This window comes from Misgurnus anguillicaudatus, chromosome 17, assembly GCF_027580225.2.
Source record: "Misgurnus anguillicaudatus chromosome 17, ASM2758022v2, whole genome shotgun sequence".
Lineage (NCBI taxonomy): Eukaryota > Metazoa > Chordata > Actinopteri > Cypriniformes > Cobitidae > Misgurnus > Misgurnus anguillicaudatus.
Genome location: NC_073353.2, coordinates 4056439 through 4074263, shown reverse-complemented (window position 1 = coordinate 4074263; position 17825 = coordinate 4056439). Strand labels below are relative to the sequence as shown.

General features: G+C 37.7%; 1 protein-coding gene across 3 annotated transcripts in view; it reads left to right on the top strand.

Moving 5' to 3' along the window:
* ppp1r9ala (protein phosphatase 1 regulatory subunit 9A-like A) overlaps positions 1-17825 on the top strand; it is a 63302-nt gene that overhangs the window by 16576 nt on the left and 28901 nt on the right. For all 3 annotated transcript variants that reach the window (XM_055215517.2, XM_055215516.2, XM_055215515.2), the window contains exon 3: positions 17002-17134. In XM_055215517.2, the coding sequence (XP_055071492.2) occupies positions 17002-17134 (133 nt within the window). The remainder of the gene's footprint in view (positions 1-17001; positions 17135-17825) is intronic.

Here is a 17825-nt window from a genome sequence, read left to right as displayed (position 1 = left end):
ATTAAAACATTTGTTGGTGATGTGTGATCTGAGTCTCTCTCTCCACACTTAATGATAGTTGCTCACAAAAATCACTGATCATTTGCATAAAGTTAAAGGCTGGACACGCCCATCTGGTTGCCCTCGTGCCACCAGAAATGGCCAACTCTCTATTAAACCAAATGGGATTGTGTTGTTTTGTCGTTGCACGTCTCTTATTATAATGTGAACAAGGCATAATAGTGCAAAATCACATCAAAATACATTTTATTAAAACAAAAAATTGTGTAGTTTGCAACCATGCATCTCAATAGTTTTGAGGGTTGCCATCTGCTGGGACATTGCTGAGTAATTACAAGTGTTCCTAAATGGTTATCCGTGCAATGATATGTTGTTGCTAGGGTTTTCTGAGTGGTTGCTAGGGCTTTACTAAGACCTTATCCACACTACTACATTTTCATTTAAAAACACATCTTTTTCTCTCCGTTTTGTTTCTCCAAAGTGGATAAATGTGAAATTGACGATTTCATGTTATAGTGTGGACTGTGGAAACTGTTTTTAGTCATGTTGTGATCCATTCAGCCCAAAGCAAAGTGATTTGATAGCATTGTTAAAGATTAATATCAGTTTATACATACTACAGCATTTCAAAGAGGCAGTTGACCCGTGTTGTCATTCACTGTGTCTTTTGTCATTCACCTTAGCACAGCCTCATCGATTGTTGCAATAAAGTGCACACGTGTGTGTGTTTACTGTGTGTGACACTTCAGCAATAGATGTTTTACATTGATTCATGAGTACAGTATCCAGACAGGGTAAAATGGGAAAGGAGTGGCATGCAGAGTTAATGTTGCGGGTAGCGCAGGTAGACTTAGATCTGTGAAAAGAGAGATGACTGATGTAACAAGAATCAGATCACTTACTGTCTTTCTATGTGTCTCTCTGTCTACATTTATTTAATCCGCACTAACATCTTGTGTTATATTTAGTAACACAAGGTGTGCTCTTCCTGTTTACTGTGTGTTGGTTATGAATTGTGTGCTCTGGGCGGTGTATTAGTAGTGTTTGTGTGATTTCGGAGGAACCGCACCTTTCATACACCCCACCTCTCATTAGCCAATCCTCAAAGCTACACAAAAGCTTGACACACTTAGCTTTTTAAATGAGGACATACCAAGAGACTGTTGTTTTCATGTACTGTAGGTCTTAAGCTAGTTAATGACAAAAACACTAACTTACTGCTGAGGATGTCCCAGAGAGAGGTTTTGTCAAATTTAGTTACAAGCTGTGTATAATTTAGGAGTATACGGACACACGCATGCACAAGGGTGTGGTGTTAACATACTGTACTTGACATAAAGCCAAAGCTGAAGTTCTCACCTGATTATATTAAAATAAAAAGTAAGCTTGGATTAATACTTCAGTATGTTGATAAGTTCTTAACATACAGTAAGAAAATGAGCACAGCCCCTCTTTAAGTCATGGTCCTGGGTAAATTAATAAATTAACGGACATAAAATATTAGTTTATTCTTTTAACTTCAGATGAAAATGTTTGGATATGATAATTACTCTGAGACATGTTTGACCACTTGAGGATCATGAAGATTAGTGTAACTGTTCTGAGAACAGTGCTGAGGTGGAATGTGTCTGATGCTACTGTATGCCGAAGTGTGCCACACCTTAATTCATATTGTGAAAGATAATAATACCGTATAATGGTCTTCATATGCAAGATTGATTCTGTGTCAGTACAACAAAATATCCAAGCAAGTGTCATCTGCAAACAAACTAGGGATATGCATATGCAAACTAGGTCATTTTTTTAATTTCTATTAATCCATAGGTCTAAAAAACGAGTACTCGATTAACTGGGGTCAGGGCAATCAAAGGGGCGGGGCGCGTACACGTCATGGTGAAAATATTTGTATTAAAAACACTCAAATAAAACTTCATTTTGAAGAAACTATGACAAAAAAATAAACGCATACTAGATTATTAATGAATTAAATGTTTTTAACAGAAACCTCTTACAGGAAAAGCTGCGTGTTGAAGTGAAACTTTCTATATGATGCATGCACTCTAGATACTATTAAGCCTTATATACAACATAAATGTATTATACAACGTGCATATATCTGCACAAAATGCAAGGCTTAAACTAAGTTATGTACTGGAGAGAAAGTTTAACTCCCGTTGTGTATGTGCACAATACTAGCGCGCTTTGAAACACGTCCAACCAAAGCACAAGCTTCATAATATAAAGCAGCTTTTGCTATCATTTTAGCAAATAGCTGTGTCGTGTCATCCTCTCACCTGTTCTCAATCAAGATATGCTTGTATCGCTCTCCGGTATATGATAATAAAATATGAGGTGATATGAGGGAACTTGTGACGCCGCTGTACATTTAGCATCTGACTGCAGGGAACTACACTGTGACCAAAATGGTCGCATATGCGACCTTTTGAACTGCCGTTGCGACCCGTCCTTCGGATGAGACGTTAAACTGAGGTCCTGACTCTCTGTGGTCATTAAAAATTTCAGGATGTCCTTCGAAAAAGAGTAGGGGTGTGCCCCGGCATCCTGGCCAAACTTGCCTGTTAGCCTACTAATCATCCCCATATCTACTAATTGGCTATATCACTCTATCTCCTCTCCACTAATAAGCTGGTGTGTGGTGGGCGTTCTGGCGCAATATGGCTGCCGTCGCATCATCCAGGTGGATGCTGTACATTGGTGGTGGTTGAGGAGATTCCCCCATTCATATGTAAAGCGCTTTGAGTACTGAGAAAAGCGCTATATAAATGTAAGGAATTATTATTATTAATTATAATTATTAGGTGTGTTCGGCTTCACAGCTTTGTGCGGATCGGCGGTGGACTTTATCTGTTTGTTTTTTAATCATGCATGGTAACGTTACTGTTGTGATGTCATACGCCGGTTTGCGTAGCTCAACACAACAGCAAAACACACCCAGTCTTTACTACCAAAGGCGCTTGTAATGCTAACCAGACATCCAAATGGCGCCATAACCACAAAAAATAAATAAACCCACACGATCATCGTTTTGGTAATCGGTCATCAATGCCACGTTCGAGTACTGGTTTTCTTTATAGGTGTAATAGAAAGCAAGTTTTGTTCATCACATTAACACATGTTTCTGTAAAATTGGCAGAAAGGCTTCTGTGTGAACACAAACACGTCTCGTAAATATTCTGGGATCGCTCCCATAAAGAGGACCTTTACACCTTAGGTAACATTGCCGTAACATTTAACTCCGGTTGGTTACCACCAGAGCTTTACATTAACACCCCCCAAATGCGGGTAGATTTCAGCTGTGGCGGGTAAGACAGCCAAGCTCACTAGCCAATTTGGCAGGTTGAATATATTTTTTATTGTAGTTTTTTGTAGGAAACTACAACTCCCATGAGCACTTCATACACCCAACACAATGTACTGAGACTGTTTGTTGAGACGCGCGCACAAGCAGAGGCTCGCGTTGCGGACCAAAGCGCCACCTTTTTACCAGAGAGAGCGCAAGAGCTGATGGATTTGCGAATGCACAGGACCAAGTCTCAGCACATACACATAGACTTTGGGAAATATAAAACAATTGCATGGAAGTCATTGAAGAGATTTTAAGTGTGTGCACTATCTGGGCGAGAGCGGAAAGAAATTCATAGCGCATACCTTAATGCACACATCCCAGTTTTGTCCGAAATCAAAGGAAACCCACAAGTGGAGAGGTTTGCGCATCATTTTAATGAAGGCTACTTTGTGCAACAATAATGCCCTCTCGACATTTGACATTAAAAGTCTTAAATATCTTTTAACAGAAGCCACGATCAAGCATATAACATTTACTGCTGTTGTTAATAAATATTTAAAGTGTTTGTTGAGGGTTTTTCTGTTTATCTTTTCAGTTAATCTTCTACACCCCGCTCCACTTTTAATATATTCATTCGAAGTTAATCTATTGATGCCTTGCCTGTTTTTCATGCACCTAAAGATATGATCTATACTGATATACCTGGTATACCAGCTAATAAATGTTGTCTTAATTTGGGTGGTCAGTCTGCATTTGAAAGTCAATCTGCGTCTAGTCTAGCTAATCAAGTAAAATTACTCAAATTAAAGTCATATCAGGAGACCAAAGTCAAGTTTAATTATATAAAATGTATTTTACCAGCAACAAAATTGTGGCCAGTAAAAGTGCTGAGTGGCTAGTAACTTTGGAAAACAACTAGCCACTTTGGCTGGTGAGCAAAAAAGGTAATGTCAAGCCCTGGTTACCACCCATAATCGCATGACTCTCAGCAGTGCAGTGGAGGATGACAGCTCGGCATAGTGGAGTAATAATGCTGAAGGTTCATGTCTTGTTAGAGAAATAGAGCGGTGTAATCTTGTATGTAACGTTGTATAAGTTGTTTGTGTCTTGCCTATCACGTTTTACTTTCTCTGTTGTTTTAAGCTGTTCTGGGTCAGTTTGTCTACCTAGAATTGTTTCGCAAAGGGTAAATGCAGATATTTGATGTGAGTTGCTTTAAAATGGATAAAAAATTGGATAGACTGGTAGACTGCAGATCTTGATGCCCAATTTCAATTTGTTGACTGTTTTTTTTTTGTGTTAAAGTATCTGAATAGTAATTATAGACTTTGGCAGATTCAACACTTAAGTCTACCTCTCTGTTAGACTTGGGAATGTGAAGCAGATGTATTCATTTACCCACCTTTTAAATATTAGGCACCACATAAACAATGTACGGTGGCCAAACATTAAGTCATTGATGTTCAGCAGCATATACTGACTCTTATTTTGTTCCAAACTCTCTTGTGAAGAACACAGAAGTTTAGAAAAACGTCTATCTATCTTCGCCTTATCAACCACTTGGACGTGAAGACGACGGCATAGCATGAAAGCCACTTCTACCATGACGGTCTTATAGCAACGCAGTGGTAATCACCCACAAGTTTTGCAAACTTTTGCATGGACTCTTCACATTTACCTTCAAATGTCTGAGACGATGAGGATGAGAGAGGAAGAGCGTTACAGTCAGCTGTGTGAATGTTTGTGTAACTGAAGCAGGTGTGAAGTGTGAACAGCACAGTGCAGATCATCAAGGATGAATGATCAGGTTTCAGTAAAGAAAGGGAACATTGTTTGAATTGCTGGGGTCGTCCATGGCAACAGGAAGGCTGGAAAGAAAGAAAGAGAAAGAGAGAAAAAGAGGCCATGTGTAACCACAGAGCTGTATGAGGTCAATGCAGGCCTGCCATTCATCACATGAACAAACACTGTGATGGGTTTTCTACAGCTTATTACTGACCAGTTATTTCAAGTTTTCTCTCTCTCTTGTGATTTTTCTAGATGGTTTTTCAGTCTGTGTATGGGTTCATGTAGATTCTTGTGGTGACTGAAAGAACAACAATAAGCAACTTGGCAATGGGAAACATTATTCTTTCTCTAAAAGGTCTTGAAAACTTACACAATTTTGCTTTAGTTGTGGAGTGCAGGCACAATCTAACACAGTTTGGGTTTGGCTTAATCATTCAAACCTAAAGCTGTTAAATGAAAAAAATTTTGTTGCTGAAAACCATGCAAAGAACACATGCTTTATCTGTCGATCAAATGTGTGTGAAAGTTGCATTGGTTGCATTGTTTTATGTCCGTGTTTACGAGTATGGGCGTGGAAATAAACATTGCAGGAGTGAAACAGACATGGTGCTTGATGCTTTTATTATCTTGATTGTTTGTATTAGTTGCTATGCAGAAGAATTTGTAGTCCACAGGCGTGAAGGGTTTCTTTACAAAGTAACATCGCCATCTACTGATCTGGTACACTGATTTAGTCTTCCTTTACAGATCCGTGTAAAGGCAGATCTTTTTGACAGCTTTGTCCGGCTTTATTTAAATTTTAACCACAAAACACGCGTGTGTCCAATGAAACCATCTATAGTGGACTTTAATTTAACCCAATGGTTTGAAGGTCCAAATTGCAGTTTCAATACAGCTTCAAAGGGCTCTAAACAATGCCAACGGAAGCATAAGGGTCTTATCTAGCAAAATAATCGTCGATTTTGCCAAAAATTATGTACTTTTTAAAGGCGGGGTGAGTGATTTTTGAAAAACACTTTGGAAAAGGTAGTCGGGCCGAGTACCAAAACACACTTGTAGTCAATAAGCAGTAAGGTGCATGTCTACCAGTGATGTACGGGTTGATCCAAAATGAGTGGGTGCCTGCGGTCACCCGTGGTTACGAGTCATCCAAAAATATTTTTAATGATATTTGGGCCGTGGTTGGTCGGGTTGTTTTTAATACAGATGGCAATTAACTAAACAATTACTACTTTTAAAAAACGCGGGCCAGGAAGCCGGTTGAATACAAAATAAACGTTGGTTGGGTGCGGGTTGTTTATAAATTGACCCGTGCAATAGGGATGGGACGGTATAAAAATTTCATATCATGATTACAGTGACCAAAGTTATCCCGGTTATCAATATCAGCATGGTTTTGTTAAAATGAGTAATAAGTAAATGTTCAAAAAGAACTGATACACACACTAAAAACATTTTTAACTCTTTCACCGCCAGCGTTTTTTTTAAAAGTTGCCAGCCAGCGCCAGCGTTTTCATGATTTCACCAAAGTTTAATGCTTTCAGAAAATGTTCTTCTTTAAATATATAAACATACAATATACCAAATGAAAGAACAGACCCTCTGCTTTCAAAAAAAAAAAAAAACGTTTCATCCTACCTTCAGTGGTTCTTTTGAAATCAGCTTTTGAATATGGGTAGGTTTCTGCAAAAATACCACATTTTGGGCAAAAAGCAGAGATAATTCCATTTTTGTGACGGACTTTTCCTAGAGATCCCATTAAGAGCGATCTTTAAAACAGACACGGACATGCAGCCGCTTGCCATAGGGCATTACTTCCGGGTTTAAAAAGTTGCGGAAGGGCGGTATTGCGGAAAGACGGAAAATCTCGTCATTGGCGGGGAAGTGTTTTCTCTTAATTGACGAAAAATCTCGTCAATGGAGGTGAAAGAGTTAAGAGTTTTATTTTTGAAAATCACAATTTAATATTTCATGTCCCTGAAATTATTTCTGTGGTAAAAAATAAATAAATAAATCTGTCTAATAAGTTTACCGTGAATGAATACAGTACATTATCCCTTAAGCCTTCTTGTGGATAAAACTATGTTGCATGTGTGCGCCTGCGTCAAAATGATTCTGGCTGGACAGGATTTGCCGCAAGTTTTCAAAATCACGGTAATCAAACACGGTTGTAATGATAATTACATTTTAAACGATAATACTAACTGTCAGGACATTTTATCATGGTTAATCGTGAAACCAGTAGTCGTTCCCTCCCTAATGTCTACTAACTGACATCATTGCCTGTGTTGCATATGTGTGGGGCAACCAAAAAAGTCCAGATTTTAATGGGGTAGGGCATGTTTATTAAGGCGATTTCTTGTGCGTTTCGCATATGTCGTTTCCACGTGATTACGTAATACGTAAGGTTGCGCACACGCATCCCAGGGCTAGACGAGAAGTTGTGGTTAAGAAGTCCATACATAAACTTTCATCTGAGGTATAAGATTGAAACCATACCAAAGAACATTTCATGAGATTATTCCACAAGGTCCATTCAGAAAGCAGCATTTCGGGATGCTATCTTTGTTTTCCCCTAAAAACATCTAAACCAGTGGTTCGCACACTGGGGGCCACGAGATGGTGCCAGGGGGCCCCAGTTTTATGAGATTTTATAAAATACATTAATTTCATGACTTCTGTGTAATTAAACCAAAAAATATTAGGCTACTAACCAACAGCACTACTTTGAATCATTTTATATGTTTTGTTTAATAAAAATGTTACATTTTAGCACAAATTTGTCATAAATTTTCTTTGGGGGGCCGCAAAGAAACGCACTGTACACAAGGGGGGCTGCACGCTGAAAAAATTTGAGAACCACTGATCTAAACATCCCTAAACAAGACAGAAGTGCTTATTTGAAACCTGATTTGTGCTGTGTAACAGGTGACTTAAGCCTAGCGCGATTCATGCTGATGTTTTCTGTATACTGTGCTCTTCACCTATCAGACTGTTGTTTAGATGAAATACTGTAAAGGAATGTGTGTTTCCTGCCCTGCTGTTTGCAATAGCTGAATCTACAAATGTTATTGCAGAAAGTCATGATTCACTCGGGATGTGTGCATGTTTGACTCGCCCACAGTTAAAAAAAATGTAATGTAATAAATTAAATGTACCAGCAACTGCAAAATATGTCTCTCTTAAACGCCACCAGCAAACGAATGACTCTTGGGGCGCTTCTTTACTGTATCAGATAAATTTATGGACTTGGTTCCAGTCTTTCTAACAAAAGATTCACTACGTCTGTCAAAGAGGTTACTGAATTAACATCCAGTGGTTTCCTTGTTACAGTATGTGTATGAGCACATGAACTACAAACACAATATGACATGTGGTTTGTGAGATATAAATCAAAATCAATATATTTACTGAATGGTTGGGCATACGACGACTCCGTGGATAGTTAAAGATGCCATAGAGGGTAAAACTGTATACATGGACATAGATCAATAATATGAGCTCTTTACATGTTGATGACATATTACAAGCCTCAAACACTTTTGTTTTCTCCTTATGTAAACCTTGTTCTTGCAAAGGCTGGAAAACAGACCAATCTCAACATAACATTAACTGTGACGTTACAGTTGAGATGTACGCCCCAACATTAAATTACACATTAAATTAAGTACAATGTTGTTACAATGCTAAAACAAAGTTGTGACTGCTGCGTTAGCGCTATATTCTAGTTAATGCTATATGGTAGTTAATGCTATATGCTAACATTTAGGTTGAAGTTCTACTATTGATGTTACAGTTACATTTTTGCAAGTCCATACTAAGAAAAAAAAACACAAACTTACCACTCAGAAACGTTCATTAACAATCTCCAAACAATTGATTATTCCTCAAAATCTGTATCTTCGTCTAATACAAACTCAAACATAAGATCTGTTTACACACACACAGAGCTACTGAAGGAGCTGCTCTGAGAAACAACCAATCAGAGCAGAGCTCAACATTATTATTCATGACCCTTTCAAATAAGATAATAAAAGGCAAATCCTAGGGTTGTAAATGGACATGTAAAACCATCTCTGGAGCATTTTTGCACTTAATAAAGCCACAAACCTTCTATGTAGATATTTTTTAATAACATATTTTTTCACTGCATTCTTTGGCACCTTTAAAGTTACTGATTTATTTACTAAATTACCAAACATTGTTTTGTTATATCTATTTAAGAGGTGGAGATGTGGTTGTGAGGGGATTCCCCTGCAAAAATGAATCCTGGAAACATTGGGAGTTAGGGCTGCACGATTAATCGTTTTTAAACCGAAATCGCGATGTGAATGGATGCGATTTTCGAATCGCAAGAAATGCGATTATTTCGATTCAAAACTATTAAATATAACAATCATCCAGTACGCAGTTTTTGACAGTTCACTTCATGCGCATTTTACGTTTGATGCAGTTTAGACCAATAGAGTGCATGAACACTGAGGTGCTGACTACACGTCATCACACCATTTGGAAAACATGAGCGCGAGCAGCAGTTCAACTCCTCAACAAAGTGTACGGCCATATGATTTCCGCGATGCGGAAAACACGGACAGAATCGCGAAATGCATACAAATGGAATTAACTGCACAACGCGGAATGTCATGAAGTTGGCAGATTTTGGATTCAGTCATTTCAAAAACTCATTATAACTCATTAACCGGCAAATGAAAGGACAGAAATGCGCGAAAACATTTCCCTTTTGTGTAATGTTGGACTTAAAGAAAGGTGTATATACGTCCGTTTCTCGTCATGCACCGCAAACAATGACAAGCGCCTCATCAGACTATAAGCAGGTTTCATTAAAGCCCGGAACACAGCAGACGAAACAGGTACATTATACTTTCTTGCACGCGCACATCTGCTGCACCGCTTTGAATATTTACAGGCATGAGGGTTCATGAAGCGCGCACACAGAGAGCAGTCAGCACACGCGTGATCACTAAACTTAAGTTTTCTTTCTTGTCTAAGTGAACATAAACAGCTGGATGTTTATCAGTAGGCTATATTGAAGCAGAGCAGTTTGCTGTCTTGTGTCTTAAAGTGACAGTAACCTGGTGCTTTCTGTGTCAGAAATGTTTATTACACACCAAAAATTAAAATCACTCCTTACTCTTAACTGAACAAGCTTCTGCAGCTCCACATTTAAAATCCTACAGTGAGGACTGTGCAGTCTTTTATTTGTATTTTTTGCTTATGTTAAATCATAGATTCTAATAACTAATATATTTACATTTATTACAGATGCCTGAAAAGTAAAACAAGATGAGTATAGTCTTATGATTAAAAGAAAAACTAAACATTTGCTTGTCAGATGCATTGTTGTAGTGACAGCCAAAATACATTGGCCTATATGTTATTTTAAATAAAACTTTCAAAAAAAAAAATTTAAATTGTTTTTTTTTAATGTTCTTAGATTAAAAAAAAAGTTTGTGTGCAGAATAGCAAAGTCCTGCAGACAACTTGGTACAATGTTTAAGAGGTTTTAAATAAACAGTAGCACAGCATCTTTCTTTGGTGCTATTAAAACCACCACAACAAACCTGGATGTACCTCTTTTATTATATACTAATGAATCGCACTTTAAATCGCGAATCGCAATTTTGATCAGAAAAATCGCAATTAGATTTTTTCTCCGAATCGTGCAGCCCTATTGGGAGTAAAGTTAGTCTTGTGGTTAAGAGAGGTGTGTGTGTGTGTGGGGGGGGGGGGGGGGGTGGCGGACGGGAATATGTCTAAGGTTAGGAAGCTGGAGATTTTTTTTGACTACTTAAATTTATATCCCTTCTTCAGTGTCTCACTCACACTGACTTATCAGCCACGATTTAGATTCATGCTTACTGTGTTTACTGTAAAATTTAGTCACATCGGTTTTAAAGATGTTTTGGTACTTTTCCATACGTATTGTCATTTTTGTGTATCATCTCTAGCACCTAGAACCTTTTGTGGCTCGAACATACGTGTTCGGCTGCGATTTTTCTAGATTTGGCGTTTTTAAACCGATTCCCCATGATGGAAAAGTTAAAAGCTTGTTTACTGTTATCCAATCATAGCAGTGGGCATTTACTTCTAGGTCTTCAATGGTGATGGTGATTGATTGCTAATCAAGGAATCAAATTTACTGGTGAGATGCGCATAGCAATCCCACCCAAATATATCGCCCATCCCTAAATGTTTGGGTCCATTCTCGGGGCATACAGTATAAGCATCCCACGTGAGGCGCCCTTTCCGGTTCTGTAGTTTTAAAAGTTTACGTGTTGCATGTCTATATTGCATCATAATGCAACACTGAACTCCACTGAACTCCCTTGCCTCCGCAGCAACACACCCACCACACGTGAAGTTGATAGGACGAACGCTTCTCGACATAATAAAAATGCGAACAGACACACAGAAATTTATTAGAGAAAATAATATGTTCAACCTCCAAAGATTCAAATATTTTTTGTTGATTACTATCAAAGCTTTAATCCAGGTGTGGGGAACCCTGGGTCCTGCAGAGTTTAGTTACAACCCTAATTAATCGCACCTGAAAAAACCAAATTAATATCTTCGGGATTACTTGGAAATGAAATTCAGGTGTGTTTGATTAGGGTTGGAACTAAAGGGTTCTAATCAATGGCCTACTTATAAAAAAGATTTCACATGGAGCTGTTTACTTTATTGAAGCAGAAATGTTATGATCACAGCATTGATTTTTATTAACGTGGCTTACTATGTGAATGGTGTGTTTCTGAAAATGCATTGAAACTCTTGCTTTTGTATGTTGGTGCATCTTCACCACTAGAAGTCAGTATAAATCCAGGACCACTGCCATATCTAGCGCTGTGGTGTAAACCTAAAACTACAGATTACACCTTTAAGAAATCTTAAACATTATAAGCATTCATTGGCATTTGGACCCACATTAGATTTTTATCCAGTCAGATGTGATTTTTAACTTGTGTATCTGTGCTGAGGTTTCAGTTTTATAAGCATGATGTAGATGTTTGAAATTCAGTTACTCTTCAGATTTTGGAGTCAGCATTTTTAATTGAAACCACAACTCTCAATCGTATAAACCCAAATTACTTTGGATGACTTAAATGTTCTTTCCCCTAAATCTGCAGATCTGTAGTTTAAGTAAACCCTCTAAACCTCAACAGTAATAAACAAGCGGTTAGTGATGATGCTATCTGACCTCTGTCTCTCTCCATGTCCTTACAGTAACAGTCTGAAGTTCTCAGGGATTAAATGAACAAATCTTATTCTTAATGTCTAAATGTTTGATGAAAGTATGATACTTACATGAGTTGAATGGCTGTATTTTTTTGTAAGTGTTTTTTATTAATATATAGCTCAAGATCTGACATGTGTTAGATAGTTGACACTGTGGAAATGTTTGTCCAGTTAAATAATTTCTCTCTCTTGACTCACAATGAGTTTACATTGCAGAGATACACAAGCACTTCTCCCGGTCTCAGATCTGAGGAACACTTGAAAAAACGTATGTGAGCACAAATCTCTGCCAAAATTTGAAGTCCAGACCTCTGTGTCTCTCAACAAAATAATACTTAATTTGAGCTAGTTTAACTCATTAAATTAGGTGCACGGTATATCAGGTTTCTTTCAAATATTTACTCTCTGGTAAGAACCTGGTAAGATCATTTTACTCAAACCAGTGTTTTATTGTTTCTCTCTCACTGTATCCCATTACACACAAAGAAAGGCTTTCCACAATTTTGTGTGTTTGTCTTATGAACTTTCACCTTTGACTGTGACAGAAGACTTTTTGTCTTTAAACTGACCAGTAGTAACATGTATGATCTATCAATCATATTCTTTCATTCTTGTGTCCAATTTAAGGCACATGGTTATCAGAGTTGTATTATACCATATTATACAACAGTTCTTTCTGGTTCTCGAATCTGATTGGCTAAGAGCTATGCGATATTGTGCTAATATCGGCACTGTAACCGCTTCACCTTTCGTATCATTCCGCCACCTAGTGAATGGAGGTCCTAAGCAGGCTCATCTCTGAATGGAAAAACACAGACGCGCTGTTTTGAATCACTCTCCGTGTATCTCATTAGTTTACTAGCTCATAAATCAGTCTGTGAATCCCCAATCGGAAGTGATTATTGGATGTTACGTTAAAGTTAATGGGAGAAATGTCTTGTCACGTCGTGTGGACGATTAACACTTGGACAGAGGAATATAAACACTCGTTTTTTTTCTGGAGCTATATCTCATCAGAACGCGAAAACACCATGGAACTGCAGGTAAGCCCCGCAGCTTTTAAATGTGGACATTGATCATTTACTTTATCGTGACGTGACTATTAAAACATGTTATGAGATATCGCCACTGGTATAACGTTATTTATAAGCAGTGTTAAATGTTCTGTGCGTTATTGGGATGGTGGGCATTTTGTACAAGCAGCATGCAAAAACATCTCTCTGACACTTATAAAAAAACCGTTTTATATAGTACTGACAAGAACAAAGTTTAATAATAATAATCGAGTGCTCGTATCACGTTAAGAATAAATGAGAAAGCAATAGTAACGTTATACAAGTAGTTTTATTAACTTTTACCTCGCGCCAAAACAATAACAACACAAAAGACACTAAATATGAATTAAAAAACAAGTAATAGTTTGATCATGACACCAAATACTGCTGATTTGATCTCATTTTGACGATCATAAACAAACAAGGCCAACATGAGAGCCAGGGTATTTCTGTCAGAGATGTAGCCCAGAGAGGGCGGTGGTCAGCGGGGCGAGTGAACACTGAAGTCCGCTCATGCTTTGGTTCTCATTCGTACCGAATCTCACTAAGCAAACGTTCAAACAGGCGCTATCTTTACTAATCGACTGCAGATTTAAATATAATACATATACATTCTCGACTGAACTAATCTTAAAACTACACTTTGTGACCAAGAAACGGTAATATAAAGTAACGGCTTTTCCGTCCATTGAGTTGTTATGAGCTTCAAAGCAGCCGAAAGTTTTACCTGTCATTCTGGCCGCCCTCAAATCCGTGGCGGAAGAAGTAGTTCTCAAACAAAGAGGCTTTTAAAATAACTCCGTTGTTGTATTCTAGTTTTCGTTTTTCAAACATGTGCCGTCGAACTGTTGTTTAAAAGCAATATCACTCTCGGAGTCGTGTGATATAGCTCTATATCATCACGGCCGTGACTGCCTCCGGCACTCGGCCTGCGGCCTCGTGCCTCTGGCCTAATCACAGCCGTGATGATATAGAGCCATACCGCACTCCTACTCGAGCGACACTGCTTAATTATACCACGGGTCTGTTGAATGCTGCATTCTGATTGGCTGAGAAATGTTCTATGGGTGTTGATTATTTTTCTGTAAACCACACATTTAACTTGTCAAATGTCTTAAAAATAGAAATTATTTGAAAATAATGCACACCTGCGCTTCGCGTCGTGCCGCATTACCACCTTGGTGTGCATTATTTTCTTATAATTCAATGGCCCGTCGTCAATTATTCCTTACATAATCGACTGGCAAGAGTCAATTATCTCTTTCACTGCCACTGACGAGTTAACTCACTGTCAGTTAAAAGAAAGCACTTCCCTGCCAATGACGAGTTTTTCCAGCATTCTGTAATTTCGCTATAATCCACCTGTTTCTTGACGTAAATGTGGGCGCCGCCATCTTTGAGCTTTTCTGCTTATGACTTCCGGTGAGCCACTAAAGATAATGATAGTCTATTGTGAAGGACACAAGTGTGCCGTTTTGTCTGGCTGTTTAATGTTTATCATGAAATCCAGGAAGACCGACATCATTTGTGCATTTAGGGTTTGCCATAATAGCTGATACAAATGCAGTAAATCTCTACAAAACAACCATCCATGCACAAGAACTGAATGTGTATGTGGCGCACATGCACTCATAATCTGTATTTACAAATCCATCCAGTAAAACCTTTCATAGAAACTGCCAGTAAACAATAAATACAATAATTGTTTAAAACTACTAATATTATGCTGATAAAAATATGCTGATTTAGCTGATTTATTTATTCTGCTACTATATATTATTACAAAAATGTGATTTCAGTACAGAATATATACAACATAATCTGCTTAGTTAATGTTTATAATAGTTTGTAACGTGTTTGCATGTTATGTTATGTTTTAAATGAAAAAGCAAATACTTTAAAAAGTAAGCAAATAATTTCATAAGCTCAAGTCTCCACCTACGTAAGAAGCGATGTAATAATATTTTCAATACATGTAACAGTTTAATATGTTTATAATGGTTTGTTCAAATAACTTACAACGTGTTGAATGATACTGCTGACTGTAGAAGCTCGTGAAGCTTGACGTGTCGCCATAAACAAGTCCATTAAAAATTGCTGTTTAAAAAAAGCTCACACCAGAGGGACAGGTGTGACATTTTTAACCAGCCCCTGAAAAGTTAAAAACACAAAGTCTTGGTAAATTCCATGTACAAACACACGACTCCCATTGTAAAGATACTGGTATGTCTCTGTGTTTTTATATTTGCACATTGAAGACCCGTCACCTCCGATCAACAACACGAAATGATTGAATATATCTTGTCAAGTCACTTCTTAATTTCATCTTCATGTTTTATGTGTGCTCCCACTACACTGTTTTCTACCGGCTGGCTATTGAACTGGAAGTCTCGCCCCGGAAAGGAAATACGTCACATAACTTACGTCCGCGTCGAGAAAAATGTGGATAAAACACAGAAGTATTCTGTTAGGCCAAACAGTAAGAACTCTGTGTACGCTTTGATCATCGTTCTGAATCTGATCTCTATCAAATTCCTTTACAAAAAATGCAATTATCTCAGTTTTTTTAAAAACCTACCCATATTTGAGAGGTAATAAAAAGAGAACAAATGAAGATAATTTGAAACATGTTTTTTTGTTGTTTAAAAGCAAGAGGGTCTGTTATTTTATTTGATATATTGTATGTTTATATATTTAAAGAACAACATTTTCTGGAAGGCATTAAACATTTTGTGAAAATCATAAAAATGCTGGCTGCCAACTTTAAAAAAAAAAAATGCTGGCGGGGAAAGAGTTAAAGGAACAGTTCACTCAAAAATGAAAATTCTGTCATCATTTCTTTACCCTTATGATATTTTGATAAATGTTTGTAAGCAGATCTGGGGCACTATTGACTTTCATATTAGAACAAGGTATACTATGGAAGTCAGTGGTGCCCCAGATCTGTTTGGTTACAAACATTTATCAAAATATCTTTATTTGTGTTCAGCAGAACAAAAAAATGTTTACAGGTTCGGAACAACTTGAGTGACAACTCGAGGTTTCATTTTTGGGGGAACCGGTCTCTTTAATGGCACAGCACTCTCCGCAACATATACAGAAATGTGTTGTAAAATAGGATATCATTTGTGTCTATAGGCTAAGGCTTGTATACTTTACATGCCTTGCAGAAGCTATATAAATTCAGATCAGCTCTGACTAAACGGATTTACCCAGAATGATCACAGATTATCCTAAAAATGTTAAAAACAAAATCTGCTAAGACCCTGCATCACTGAGGTTTGTTTCATTCTGTCATTTTGTCAATGTGAACAGTAAATGTTTTGTTGAGGTTGAGTTTTTTTCTGTCATAGACAAGGACCTCTTTCATTAGCTCTTCCGTCTCTTCTGACTCTGCTGTGGAGAAACAGATTACAGCTTTGATGTTTTGGTTTTGCTAGTATGGCCAATGTTTTTGCAATAACAGAAATGTGAAATTGTGCTGAAGATTATGAAGCTAATATAAAGGATTATTGTGTGTTATTAACTATAGTTAAGATTAATCAGATGTTTAGTAGAAAAGAGAGGTCATGGGTCATGTTTCTTGTCTCTCAGGTGTACAGCACGTTCTCCAATGAGGATTACGACCGGAGGAACGATGACGTGGATCCCGTGGCCGCATCTGCGGAGTACGAGCTGGAGAAACGCGTGGAGAAGATGGACGTGTTTCCTGTGGAGATAGAGAAAGGTGAACTCCAAGAGCGTGAACATCACGTCTAGCATTTATTTGATCCCTCTCAAGTGCTGTTATCATTCAAGTCAAGGCTGCTAGTTTCAAAAACATACATAGTTATGTATGACCATTTCCCACCCTCTCTATGGTGCTTGTGTCCTTCATTATAGTGGTCAGGTATAGTTTTGCATTAGCAGCACAAAAGGTCATGAGTTCAAACCTAGGGAGCACACATACTGATTAAAAGTGTCAACCTTGTGTGTACTGTACCGTAAGTTGCTTTGGATAAAAGCATCTGCCAAATGTGTAAATGTAATCAGTAAGGTGAATATGGTGATGAAAACAAAACACACCACGCTATTCGACAGCATGTTTGTTTCTGGATAAACAATTTCTTTAAATTCTGTTTTAAAAGTTATTGTCTGGCTTTAGAAAGCTTAAGGTATAATGCACAAAATGTATAGATCACAGTTTATTTGATTTAGTTTATTCATTATTATTGTATGGCCGTTATTTGTTTTTGATAGCTTGACAACCTTAGTCCTCCTCATTCACATTCGTTATATTGAAAAGATTGGCCAGGATATTATTCAAATACAAAATATTACAAAATGCCAAACAACAGAAGAAACTTTTCTGTATGCTTAGATTTGTCATAAACCTGGTTAGGACACCATGTTAGAATCTGTCTGCGTGTTATACATTA